Source organism: Seriola lalandi, unplaced genomic scaffold (assembly GCF_002814215.2).
Source record: "Seriola lalandi dorsalis isolate HSWRI2012SDOR001 ecotype SW California unplaced genomic scaffold, Sedor1 jcf7180002054440, whole genome shotgun sequence".
Lineage (NCBI taxonomy): Eukaryota > Metazoa > Chordata > Actinopteri > Carangiformes > Carangidae > Seriola > Seriola lalandi.
The window spans coordinates 369,537-382,598 of NW_019524993.1; the positions used below are offsets into that span (position 1 = coordinate 369,537).

At 41.0% G+C, this 13,062-nt stretch overlaps 1 protein-coding gene across 2 annotated transcripts in view; it reads right to left on the reverse strand.

The window, feature by feature from the left end:
* The window catches only part of irag1 (inositol 1,4,5-triphosphate receptor associated 1), a 32,350-nt gene that overhangs the window by 3,707 nt on the left and 15,581 nt on the right, over positions 1–13,062 (reverse strand). For both annotated transcript variants that reach the window (XM_023410862.2, XM_023410864.2), the window contains 15 exons: positions 10,466–10,684; positions 8,196–8,302; positions 8,038–8,099; positions 6,812–6,985; positions 6,468–6,545; positions 6,269–6,318; positions 5,965–6,021; positions 4,952–5,404; positions 4,753–4,831; positions 4,080–4,200; positions 3,929–3,959; positions 2,688–2,828; positions 2,326–2,457; positions 743–896; positions 505–554 (listed from right to left, as the gene is read on the reverse strand). In XM_023410862.2, coding sequence (XP_023266630.2) covers positions 505–554; positions 743–896; positions 2,326–2,457; positions 2,688–2,828; positions 3,929–3,959; positions 4,080–4,200; positions 4,753–4,831; positions 4,952–5,404; positions 5,965–6,021; positions 6,269–6,318; positions 6,468–6,545; positions 6,812–6,985; positions 8,038–8,099; positions 8,196–8,302; positions 10,466–10,684 — 1,908 coding nt within the window. The remainder of the gene's footprint in view (positions 1–504; positions 555–742; positions 897–2,325; positions 2,458–2,687; positions 2,829–3,928; positions 3,960–4,079; positions 4,201–4,752; positions 4,832–4,951; positions 5,405–5,964; positions 6,022–6,268; positions 6,319–6,467; positions 6,546–6,811; positions 6,986–8,037; positions 8,100–8,195; positions 8,303–10,465; positions 10,685–13,062) is intronic.

Consider the following 13,062-nt stretch of genomic DNA (forward strand, 5'->3'; position numbering starts at 1 on the left):
AGAAATAACCTTTTCATCTTTTATTCACTTGGCTGCGGCTCAGGGGGTAGAGTGGGTCGTCCACTAATTAGAAGGTCGGTGGTTCGATCCCCCCCCCCTTCCTCCAGGCTGCGTGTCGAAGTGTCCTTAGGCAAGATACTGAAATCCACATTGCCCCTAATGGCTGTTCCATCAGTGTGTGAGCGTGCGCATGATGTATGAATGAATGTGGCAAATATTGTAAAGTGCTTTGAGTGGTCAGGAAGTGCATTTACCATTTAAAATGGCTACAGATGTGTCGTCAGAATGTGTGTGTTTTGTCTATTCAATTTACAACCATATGAAACAGAGAAAAGCAGCAAATCCATATATTGGAGAAGCTGGAACCAGAGAACGTTTGGCATTTTGCTCGATACAGTGAAAACAATTAACCAGTTATCAGAATTGTTTTTGATTCATTTTCTTTTGATCAACCATTCAATTAAATGACTAATTATCTCAGCACAATGAAACTGAAAAACTTACCTTTCCAAGAGTGAGGGACATTGATCTTGACGGCCGTGGAACTCCATCATCTTTATAAAGACAGGCAAAGAAACACAGAGTACAGTATCTTGTAAGCACCTATTTTCATGCTGCATAGCTGCAGTGAAGCCGCTCAGTGACACATTAGTATAGTGCAGTTACAGCGGAAAGTTCCCTGGTCGGGGAAAAAATGTAATGTCAGGTTTTTATCTGAATGTTTTCATTAGTGTAGTCTTACCTCCAGTGTCTACAGACCCTCCGTAACAGCGATTTGAGTTCTGGTTGGCCAGCTTCTTAAACTCCATCAGCTCAGCATGGTCCTTTTCATACGTCCTCTTCAGATTTTCCACATATTGCATCATGACCTCAGTGGCCTTGTTCATACGTTTCTCCTGTTGCACAATGAAGAAGTCAATAAATTTTAAAGTTACAATAACATAAACCATGTAATATTTCAAGCTGAATTAATTGATTTTTGTCGACTAGGGGGCAGAAGATATCCTAAACAAGGTGACAGACACGCAACCCTGACCTTTTGGCAACATGATGAATGTAACTCCAATCTTAATTTGGCTTTTAAATATTTTTTTTATGGCTTGGTTTCCTGCGACTTCTGAGAAAAACATCTAGCTCTTCAGCTTATTAGATGTTCAACTTTCGTTACCGGCTGGCTGAAATTATGTCTGCTGTTTGGTGCTGGGCAGATAGCGTACTGTTCATCGGCGCTTGTTTGCTGACAACAACTGGAAACAGGCTTGATAAGAGTTAATGAGACTGAGACTGTAAAATGTGCCATAAAAGCAGAACAATGAGCTAAAAGGTGCCATAGAACTGCAATATTCGGTGATAAATCTCTGTGGTTCAACCCTTCATGACACCAATTTCAGATTGTTGTTTTATCATCAACATTTTTTGGATCTTCAGTCTTTACTAAATCACTGCTCCAAGTTATTTTATCCACTTATAGAATGTTGATTTCCACAAATATGATACATTTGTGTGGGTCAACCCACAAAGAAGAAACTGGGAACACACAGGGAAGGAACCATTTACCAGCTCCGTGCTGTACTCCACACTAAACATGCTTTAAAGTAAACTTAAACAACTCTGTTTGTGTCCAGACATTCACATTACATCTTTCTGGTGAGATTCTAAAAGGGTTAAATGCACAGAACTCATGGAGAGTAATGCCTGGTGGAAAAGGCAATACGTTATTATTATGGTAACCAAGCCTTTTACTTGAAACAACATGTGATACTGTGACATCGAGGAAAATCACAAATTTGTGTGAGGCATTGGATACCAAAGAATCTAAAACGCCACATTTTCAGAACATATGAATGTCATTAAACGTGGCTGTCGAGAAAACCAGAAACTGACTCAACAGACTTTTATTGATGCTTACATAAAATGCCATGTTATGGGGGCGCCTATAATTTTCTGTGCAATTATTATGAAGTTGTTATTAATGGCTGGGCAGCTGTACAAAGAAATGACAGAAAGAGGCAGTGATTCATCTCAGTGGTTTGGGGTTATAAATAGCTAAAAACCTTTGTACTGCAAAAACAGTAAATTTGCTCTTTTAGTGATGTTTGCTTTGGCCGGTTCAAGGTCGGCCATGACATCAAATAAAAGTCTTGTCCCATAATTTTTCAAACGCAGCCAAAAAGGCGCTCCAGTGGTCCCAAGACATTCTGACGAAGACGGTATCGTTCAAACACTAAGCTGCACTGTATGTGCACAAAATGCAGCATCTGTCCCTAAACTGTCCTGCATTGTCTCGGTTTGCATTGTCATCTGCATTTGTTCGTATAACTGCACCTGTCGAACTGCTCCAACTATCTCTGCTCGGCTGGAGAGCCGTGTGGCCAGGCGGTGGAGCACTGCTACCGTCTCTACGAGGCGCTGGTAGGCCTCACGCTGCTCCAGGTTCTGCCACTGCGGTGCCGTCATCTGCAAGAAACACACAAACAACATCCATCATGTAATAACTCCTTCAGGAAAACAAAGTGTACATCACTGTCCCTTTTTTACCGGGGGGTTGGACTCTTTCTCAGACGAGATAAATATTTACTGTGGGACACTTCCAGGAACCATTAAGCAGATGAAGGAGCACTAAAGAGCCAGGGGGAATTCTGCTTTTTCTAGTGCGTTGATTTAAGATGCTGTTTTCGAGGACCAACCTTTAGTGCTCCTTTGAACTCTTCTAGTTCTTTCTCTGTGTCTTCCTCAGTCAGGTTCCTCTCCCTCTCTGCCTGTTTGAGCCGCGTCTCCAGAGTGTAGTTGTCATTGCGAAATGCCAGTGACAGCTGGACAAATGCATTCTGTGGGGAGGAAGTCGCCACAATATAACACTCAGGATGGCATATTAAACAACACATGAAACACAGATGAGCTGCTGGTGGTGGCAACACACCAACACAGTGGAATCAATCAGAGGACTCCATATAAAACTCTCCCACAGCACAGCACAGCACAGCACATACACAGGCTAAATGAGAGTCAGTGTGGTTTGTTTATGTAAGGCTAATATGCGTTTTTATTGGTTAACGTATGAGGGAGAATTGAGCAGCCCTGAGATGAGCCTGGGGAACAAGCTGTGATACTGACACTTGACCTCCTGATGTTTTGCTGGGTTGATCAAAGCCAGTCTGTAAAGTTTTCCAACATATATGCGCTACAGTTGAAAGGAAATATACGACCTCTGACTGTCCTGATCCAGACGCATCCCAGAGGGAGCAGCGAAAGGGGCTACAGCCCCGAGTCTGACAGCGTCACTAATGTTTGTATTTTCTCCACAGGAAATCGCTCTTGCGTCTCTTTGGTCTGATCAGGAACAGAAAAACACTTTCCTGTTGACAGAGCACCAAAGAGTCCAGGCAGCCAATTTTTACGACGGTAATGAACTACTTTGGTAACAAAACAGGTTATTATAAACATGGGGCGACACGTGGCAAATGTTCAGCAACGAGTAGAACAATAGGCTACATCTATCTCCACTGTTTGAAGAGAGCTTTCTGTTTAAAGCAAACACATTATTGTTGGCAGGCGATTTTATGACTCATGTACACATTAAACTACCGCAAATCATTTTGAAGGGCAGAAACAAGAATATTAAATTTAACGGTATATTTTATTTGGGAAGCAGAACATGCCTTAATCCAAAATTGTTTGTGCTATTTGACAGTTTAAGTAAATAACTGTTTTTTTAAATAAGTTGAGTCTCTTACTTCTTTTCAATCATGTAACATGAGAGTTTAAAATGCAGAAAAGCACAAGCACAGCACGGCAGGAAAACAAAATCAGTACTTTCATTTATGCTTCATCATGAGTGGGAACAATTGTGATGTTTTGTGACTGGGTATCATTTTAACCAGGAGAAACGTGTAAATCATTCAACAACCTGTACAAATCAGATACCGACCTCAACCTCCTTTTCAGTCAGTGGTGGTGCACTGGAAAGAAATCAGAGATGAACTGTTAGTAAGGTAGGCAATGTACATATTTACACGCAGTGCTATTTTTGAGTTTTTAGGCGAAAGGTAATTTGTTGCAACAGTTGGTTTGTTACACACCAGCCTGGCAGACCTCGATGAAGTTTCAGTTTTCTCAGCATCACATCTGAAATGTTGGGCATTGCGTCAGACTTGTCCTTCGTCTCCACGCTACTGGCTGTGTTTGGAGAGAGCTGAGGACCTGCAGACACATCACAGCATAAATCTGACCTGGAGAGAAATACCGGGTCTTTGTGCAAATATTTACTTTATGTACTTTATATTTTTTTCACACTGTCACTTTTTGAACATGAAATGCATTTATTCTTTTTGCGTCTTTTGGCTGTCAAGTCACAACTAGGTCAAGTTCAAGTAAAGTCTCAAGTCCTAATTTTTGCTACTTAAAGTCTGACTGAAATCCAAGTCTCAAGTCTGCAGCTTTGTTTGTTTCCAACACATAGAAATACATAAAATGTTCTCATTTCATCAGACAGTATTTGGCTCACATGCTTTAACAACTATGCCATCTGCTGATGGAAAACGAAAACAGCATTTGTTTCTCTGTTACGACGCTGCCAGTAAATGGGTGGCACACAGGAAAAAAAACAAAAAAACACAAGAACGGATCATCATCATTTTCTGACTGGATTTTCCCTGAGATTCAGGAAGTGCACACCCTTGGCGACTTTGCTAAATGTACTGTTGATAATACTTTCTGTCTTACATGAACAAGAGGGCAAACAAGGACTGTTACCTTTTTCCTGTTCAGCAGCTTCACTCAAGTCTGGTAACTTGGATCCCACTATGCTTTGGTTACGCATCAGCTTGTGCTCCTATATACACAAACGCATACCAAAAGAAAGCATGTATATTTCACTCTTACAACATTTTACCAAAGTGACATTAGCCTATAAAAAACATGTTACATGTGAGCTGCTGAACCAGTGCTTTACCTCTCTGAGTTTAGACAGTTTCTGTACACCCCCCGGCTGGCTGGGGAGGTCTTTGTACCCTGAGGACTTCAAGACAGCATCTCTGGGCTTATCTGAGAAGGTGTCCTCCACTGTAGGAGGGAAACTTGGGGCTCCGTTTCTAGAATTAAGGCTGCCTACAGCATCCCAGGAAACAGCCCTCATTAGTGGAGGGAAGGCCCCGATTGTCTTGATCTCTGCTGTACAGGGGACCTGTTGAGTTTGGGGTCGGGGGACAGGCTTGGCCACTCCTGTGGCCGGGACCTGGTTGGGATTTTGGCCTGAACCAGCTCCCTCATCTGCTTTATTGACCGCTGGAGGACTCTTAGGTACAGCAGGATCACAGTTGTCCTTCTGAACGGCAAAACGGGGCGTTAGAGTCCCAGAGGACACTTTCCTTTTCTCAGTGGGCTTCCAGTCAACCAACAGCCTGCCCTGAGGTCAGCAAGATAATGACTATTATTAATACATTTATCACTCCTGACGTGAGAATAAACCTGTAGTATTAGAATTACATTTCCATATTTGTATTGACAAATAATAAATAGTAAACTCCTGCATACTGTCAGAACCTTCATCGAGCATTAAACTCAAGAGATGTTAAAAAATGAGTCTAGAGCCACACTCCATCCACCCCAACCTCCTCCTTTGTCGCTTAATATACCATTACGCCTGACTACCTCTTTTGTTCCTGTCATAAGTACCAAGGCCACCAGAGGTCACCTAACAATAAAATGCAACTCTGGGTCATAAAAAACTACTCTCACAGACAACCTATAGGATCATTTTTTGCAGGAAGACAGTCTCTGTGAGTTTAACACCTGACAAAGGTCTACGAGTGAAATGGGCTGTCATCAGTAAACTTAAAGTTCACAGTGTGCAGGAGGTGACTTTTTAGTTTTGCATGAAACTTTACTCTTTATTGTGTGTGCATCAGACAATAATATATTTGTGTCAATAAAACAAAATAGAGGGACTGAAAATGTAAATCTGACCTCCTGATCCTGGGTCGTTATGTCAGCCTGTTTTCGCACTGAAGGAACCTCCAGATGCTACAAGAAACCAACACATAGCAAGTCTTCCTGTGTTAATAAATAATACTTGGGCCAATAAGTACAGAGTAATTGATTAGATTAAAACCAGGCCGGACTGATCATTTAATTGTTAAGGCATGTCAAGTGTTTTACATGAGGCAACGAATTACTACAAATAATATGAACAAGGCCAGTTTTAAATGGGGTAAAATGTATTACACCACAAACCCCCTCACATGTTTTTTATTAACAATAATTTCTTTACCTGACCAATAGACTGTGAGCTGACATGGGTCAACTCCAAGGGTCCTACAGCTGAAAGAGTAAAAAACAACCAACAGAATCATATCATCATCTCTCACAGAGCCCACTGGACAAATAATTCAATAACAGGAAATAGGACACAAAAGTTATAAATGAATAGTAAATACAGAAGCACTTCAGACTTAGAATCAAGTACATACCAGTTTGCGGGGCCACAGTCAGTGAGCTGCTTCTAGACGAGCACGGTGAAGATGAGGGAGTTGGAGTTGGAGAAGGACCTGTGGAAAAAAAGAAAAACATTTGTGAACTAAACACATTCCTCATTTAGTTCAGTGAAAAGTTCAATAAAGTAACAAACTAAATAAAAAAATAAGGTATAAAGGTTATCATACAGTTCTCCAGCGCATGCTCAGAAACACTCAAAAGTATCTAAAAAATTTGTTTAAACTCACTGAGACATCATGTGACTTCATGTTTAAGTATTCAGATCCCATGTTCAGGGTTGTCTGCGTGTGCATGTGTGTGTTTGCACAGCATGCACTACCTGTGGGTGACTCAGTGAGGCTGCTGGTGGAGCGGCGGCCGCGGCGCGTCAGGAAGCGGTCGCTGACCTTCTTGGCCTGTTCGAGCAGCTCCAGGTTTTTCTGTCGATCCTCCTCAGAGAGCTGCAGCTCCGGCAGCTGATCTTTCACCAGGTCGATCACGTTACCTGTGCTGTCTGATAGAGACAACGCACACATGTACACACAAACCCCAAAAACCCACGTGACACACACAGACATCCACAAGCACACTACAGTAATTATAACATATCAAGATACAAGCAAACAAAATTAGTAGTTACCAACAAACAGCAATGTTCAAGTTATTTTTGGGGCATGTTTGCCTTTATTCTGATAGGATAGTGAAAGACAGACAGGAAAGTCAGGGAGGGAGAGAGAGAGAGAGAGAGAGAGAGAGAGGGGACGACATACAGCAAAGAGCCGTGGGTCGGACTCGAACCCTTGGCCGCTGCGGTTAGGACTAAGCCTACGTGTCACGCGCTCTACCAGGCGAACCACCGAGGCCCCAGTAGGTTTGCTTGCTTATTTTTAACAAAAACTTCTGGTAAGTATGCTTTAAAAATGTATACATTTGATGACATCTATAAGAAATGTTTAACTAACGCTGCTGGATTGGAGCCATTTCAAGAGGAGTCATGTCTCAAGGACATTTTAGTGGGATTCCTCAGTTTAAAGTCTTTTATGGCAAGGAATAATTCACAGATGGATCTGAGCCAATAAATCAGGTGATGAGGACGGGCCAAGTCAGGGATGTTTTTTTATCTCCCCCTCTCCTCAGAAAAGGGAATCAAGTTAAACGTCAAGCGTTATCAAAACAGTGAAAGCATCTCAGGCATTTGGGAGGACACAGCGATAGATTAATCTCGCAGGGCATCGATGACCAAACTTAGTCTAAAGGGAGTGAAACTGTGTAACTACTGTACAGAGCACGCGAGCGTTATCATGTTTTTAATGAAATCACAGCAGCTTTGAAATTAAATTTCCACAAAGAAGCATTTTTGATAAAGTTAATTGTTAAAAATGTTCGCTTAAAAACAGAAAAGCAGCTCACTTCTGGACCAAAGTTAATGTTGCCAATGATAACATCAAAATAGTTCTCATAGTGTTGTGTTTATCTTTAGGTAATTACATCTGCAGTGTGTGTGTGTGTGTGTGTGTGTGTGTGTGTGTGTGTGTGTGTGTGTGTGTGTGTGTAGGGTTTACCCACCGACTGTGGTGATGGGTCCTCCGGAGGAGTTTCTGGCCAGGCGAGCTCTGGGACTGTGTGGTCTGGGAAAGGAAACCGTAATGATTCGCTCACATTGTCCCTGTTTACAGCTAAAGCACAAGAAAACTATTTCAGTGTTTGAGATGGTGGACGATTACCTGGCCTGTTCCAGAGGACGTCCATCTTGTTGGACAATAGTGGCCTGCTGTGGGTAGACGATGGTTGGGGCAGTCATGACGACAGCTCGGGTTTCACCTGGTGCAGACTGTGAAAAAAAAAAACCACACACACGAAAAAACATTAGCGTCAGAGTTAAAACAACTGTCAAACTTCATTCATTCAGCTTTTAACACAGATGTGGACATCATGCAGGAATGAAGCTGGAGAACATTTAACATCAACATAATTTTTGGCCTCCCTCAACAAGGACAAGGACAAGGACACCTGATCAGTTAAAAATGCAATTTACTGCCCATTGTGCTACAGGTCCAAATAAATATGCCGTCCTCCTCTTAGAACTTTAATAAAGACTGGTTCAATAGACGTTACAATACTGGGGTAAGGGTTACGGTTAGGGGGGAAGAAATACTTTCTTAAAGGAAAGTCTCCTCAAAATACTTTGTGATGGAAAAAAAATATGGTTGTGGTTGGTTCAGACAGGCACCTACAGAGTTTTTCAGCAGAAACTCTTTGCTATACAGGTTCATGGTACAAGTTCTGATGGTCAGACATTTGTTAGCTCTATGGCCTGGGGTGTTCCAGTGGCCAAGTGGTTTCAGGCACTGGTCATGAACTGCAATGTCCCTGGTTTGACTCCGGCGAGGGACCTTTATTATTCACATTTCCTGTCATCTCTCTTATGTCTGCTCTCCAATAAAGGCACTAAATGTGTCCAAATACTAAAGAAAAATAACTAGAGACCTCAAAGAATGAGTATGAATTACTTAAATGAGAATATATATATATATATATATGATAAATTATGTTGAATTTAAATGTCAACACGAACCCCGGGTTTTGTATTTAGATAAGGCCATGGCTTCTGGAATGAAAGGTCAAGTTTTACAGTATAAAATTCCTGTCCAACTATTAAAAGGTAAGTATGCAAGTAAACACAGACTGAGATAAAACACTAATTCCCTAAGAGCTCCTCTCGGAGCTGATCTTTGCATCAGAATCCTAATAAAAGGAATCGCCCTGATATAACAGTGCAGAGAGGCCATGGCTGTGCTGCAATAAAGGTGGATGCTTTTATAGTGTTGGCATATGCCCTGAAGATTAGATTTTAGAGCTTCATTACATTCTACAGAGATGTCTTATCTAGTCTGTGTGTTTATGAGTGACTGCAGCGGAAGACAATGTTCTCCAAGGACTCAGACAGCCGACTGTTTAACACTTTGTTGTCTGCAGAGCATTTGGTGAAAAGGATTCTGAATCAGCATTATGCTCATCGTGATGTTGTGATATGCTGAAACAGAAACTGTATCTCTAATCTTGTGCATGTTCATGACTCAAATGGTTAGTTCACCCAAATGACAAAAACTACCAATTGCTATCTAGTCATGTGTTTAGTTCTGGTTTTTCAATATACATACACGAAATTACATTCACTTCCAGCGTACTGATTTGACAGCAGGAGTTGCAGAGGTGTATAACTAAAATAACCTGTATAATCTTGCAGATAGTTTAATTAAAAAAAATAAAACGTCTTTTAAAACTAAAACTATCTTCAAGGGCAGACAGCACTAGGAGTAAACGAGAAAACATTTTGTATACTTTGATAAACCGACCCTTAAAATTTGACCTTGCACCCAAGTAATTTTTTATTTATAAAAAGGAAAAATACAATTTTATCCCAATGCAAAAATCAAAGGGTATAAAGCTGATTTTATAGAGACAATGTATAAACCAGACAACAGAGAATAAACCAAAGAGTTGTCTGCACCCTGAACTCCAGCGAGTCCAGTGAGCTCTACTGCGAATTCCAATCTTTTTGGGAAGCCTCAGCAATGGCTTAACCACAGGTAATTTACTATATAAGCCAAACAAAGCGGCTCATGAAATATCCACAAATCAGCGGAATTTAGATTAATTTGTTAACATTATGTGGGAAACCACTAAACTATGAGTGGAGAGGGAAAAAACTAAAACCAAGTCAAATGCCAATAAGGTATTTACAATAGGTAGCATTAGTAACTTCTACTGCTGCAGCACAGTCTCAGTTTGATCACCACAGGGAGCGTTTGTAACGGAGGGGTGAAAACAAATGTGTCATTGAGGAAAAGAACACTGTGATCTCATTTATTAATCAAATGTTTCTACCATTTATATACAGTCTATGGTTTCTGCTGATCAACTGAGAGCAGCATTTTGGAGCCAGTGTCAGTTTTTATGCGCCTCATCAGAAAGTGGTAGCGTGTGCACTCACTGTACTGGGAGAACTGGAGGAACTATCAAGCTCCTCGGGGGAGTCCTCCTCTTCCTCAGGCAGTGTGGGCATGGCGGGGGGCAGTGAGGGGCGAGAGCGGGTGTGGGGGAAAACGAAAGTTCTCTCAGCAGCACAGGGGCCGTGACACCACTCCTGGAAGTTACGGTCACTTCGTTCAGGAGGAGGTCCCTGCAGTAAGACTTTCTCCTCTTCCTGGAGCTGCAAGATCATAAGCACATGATGCAAAACACACACACGTATGTTATGCAGAGTTGAGACGTGCATAAGAGGAGCAAATGTTGAGGAAAACTGCATCAAACCGGTACATTAACTGCTGATCTGAGAAAATGAAATACACATGAATGGTAGTATTCAGTTGAAAGTCCCTTCTGGCTTACTGCAGCTAAAAAAAGATACATCCGAACAAAACCGTCCTACTATAAACAAATCTTCATTCTCCACTCCTTGCGACAGAAGAATTAGCAATTTTTCCCAACAGACTGTTACTAATTCATCAGAAACAAAATCTCTGTCTTCGAGCTGTCACTGAATTTTCCTATGACTCAAGTATCTTGGCTTTTTAACTTTCAATAGCTCAGGAAAAGAGCAAGCTTCACAAGAGAAGTGACACAGCCAGGACCAGAAAGGGCCATCGTTTGCACCGAGCATAATACGTCCGCATTATATGCTTACTTCATTTCCAGTAAGAAAACAAGCTTCAATACTGAGGTGGAAAAATATCACAAACCATTTAATCAACCATGCTGTCAGGAAGGTATGACGAGTGACAGTTGTTGTGTTGTTGATCACGACTGAGGTCAAATCTGGGTGACAATTGAGGTCAAATGAAAGCCTCAAATGAAGAAAGAGGAAGAGTAAACTTTTTGTAATCATTTCATCACAGGCCCTCTCTGCTTTTAAAAGTCCACATCTGCCGCCCAATTAGATTAGAAAATAAACCCCACAGCTCACTCTGCACTGAACACCTGATACTGAGAGAAGACTACAGGACACTGCTGGGGGCTGACAGGGTGACATGTCATTAACCTGCTGGCTGCTGCTTATCTTGTGAACCCACAGTTCATAGCCGTTCACACCGCTGTGTAAGAATCATATATAAGTGACCAGATTACTTACCGTATGTTCTATAAAAACATATTAATATGACCAATGCTGTGGACAAGACTCATAACTGGGATACTGACACTATCTACACTGACCCTTATCTACACCCTGAGATTAAACGGAGGTGATTGATGTGCTGAGCCAGGCAAATTCAGACTGGTTGGTTACCGACAGTAAATCCAGATGTTTGCTCCTGGAATCACAGCTGTCAAAAAGTGATCTGCTGAGCCACAAAATAAATGAAAATACTACTCAGCATGTGAGCAAAACATTATGTTGTGTATATTTAAGGGGAAATTTAGCTAAACCTAATCTCATTACTGCTGCTGGTTGAAAACTTAAGTATTAATAAGGTTAATAAGTGTTTGTCTAAATCCTGTCCAGATCTTCCTGAGTCAGCAGAGCCACACTGACACCCTTTCTCTATGGATATTATAGAAAACAGTGTCGGGCACTAAACAAAATATTACAGGGAAAAAAACACATTATAGTGTCGTAATGCAGATGTATTCAGCTGTAAAACAAAAAAATGCTTTACAAATTCTAATGCAGGCTTAAAATATGCACTGGAAATTTTGTAACATAGAACTAAAATGAATACTGAATCATATGAAGACATTCATAAATGATAAAATCTGTTACTGATTATAACTGCAGCTACATAGATGTAGAAATGTCAAAGACACAGACGACCAGAAAAAAGATTTGCTCATATCATTTCCTGAATATGATTAAAACCAGGATAAGTCATGAGAGCATGTAAAACTATTATAACTGACAGGTTATAACTGTCATAACTATTAAATAGAATTTTAATTGAGTTGAATAAAATATTATAAATTTTTTTGTAACTGTTATAACATATTTCCATAAATATCTTCTTCTAAGGGGCACCACTGAAAGTCTCACCTAGGGCACCAACAGGTACTGTAACACAAACAACTAAATAGGTCGTTTGTCCCCACCCTCTGATATGACTCATAGGAGCGTTTACTGAATTAGTGCCTCTACGGCGGCAGGAGATATGCCACAGATAAACTGTTAAAAACCAATGTTCAAAAATAAATAACTAACCCTTTTAGAATGTGACAGTCATGTGGTAAAGGTTTGGTTAGGTTGAGGCACGGAAACAACTTGGTTAGGTTCAGGAAAAGGATCGTTTAGGATCGCGGTTTTGGGTTAGGATAAGTACTTCGTTCAGGATACATGGTTCATGGTTACAATGCTGAACATGCAGTTAAGTTATAGAACGATCACGGTCATGGTTAAAAGAAACAACATTGACTGTGTGTTTGAAACGTGAAACAGACAGTCGACCCATCCATCCACTCCAACCTCCTCCCAACAAGTACTTTGCTGCTCTTTATACCACATAATTACTATGGCCACTAGAGGAATGTAAACATGTCGTTTTGGGGCATTTGTTGAAATGAGAAAGATTCTGTCTCATACGACCGCTTGATGTTGCTTAA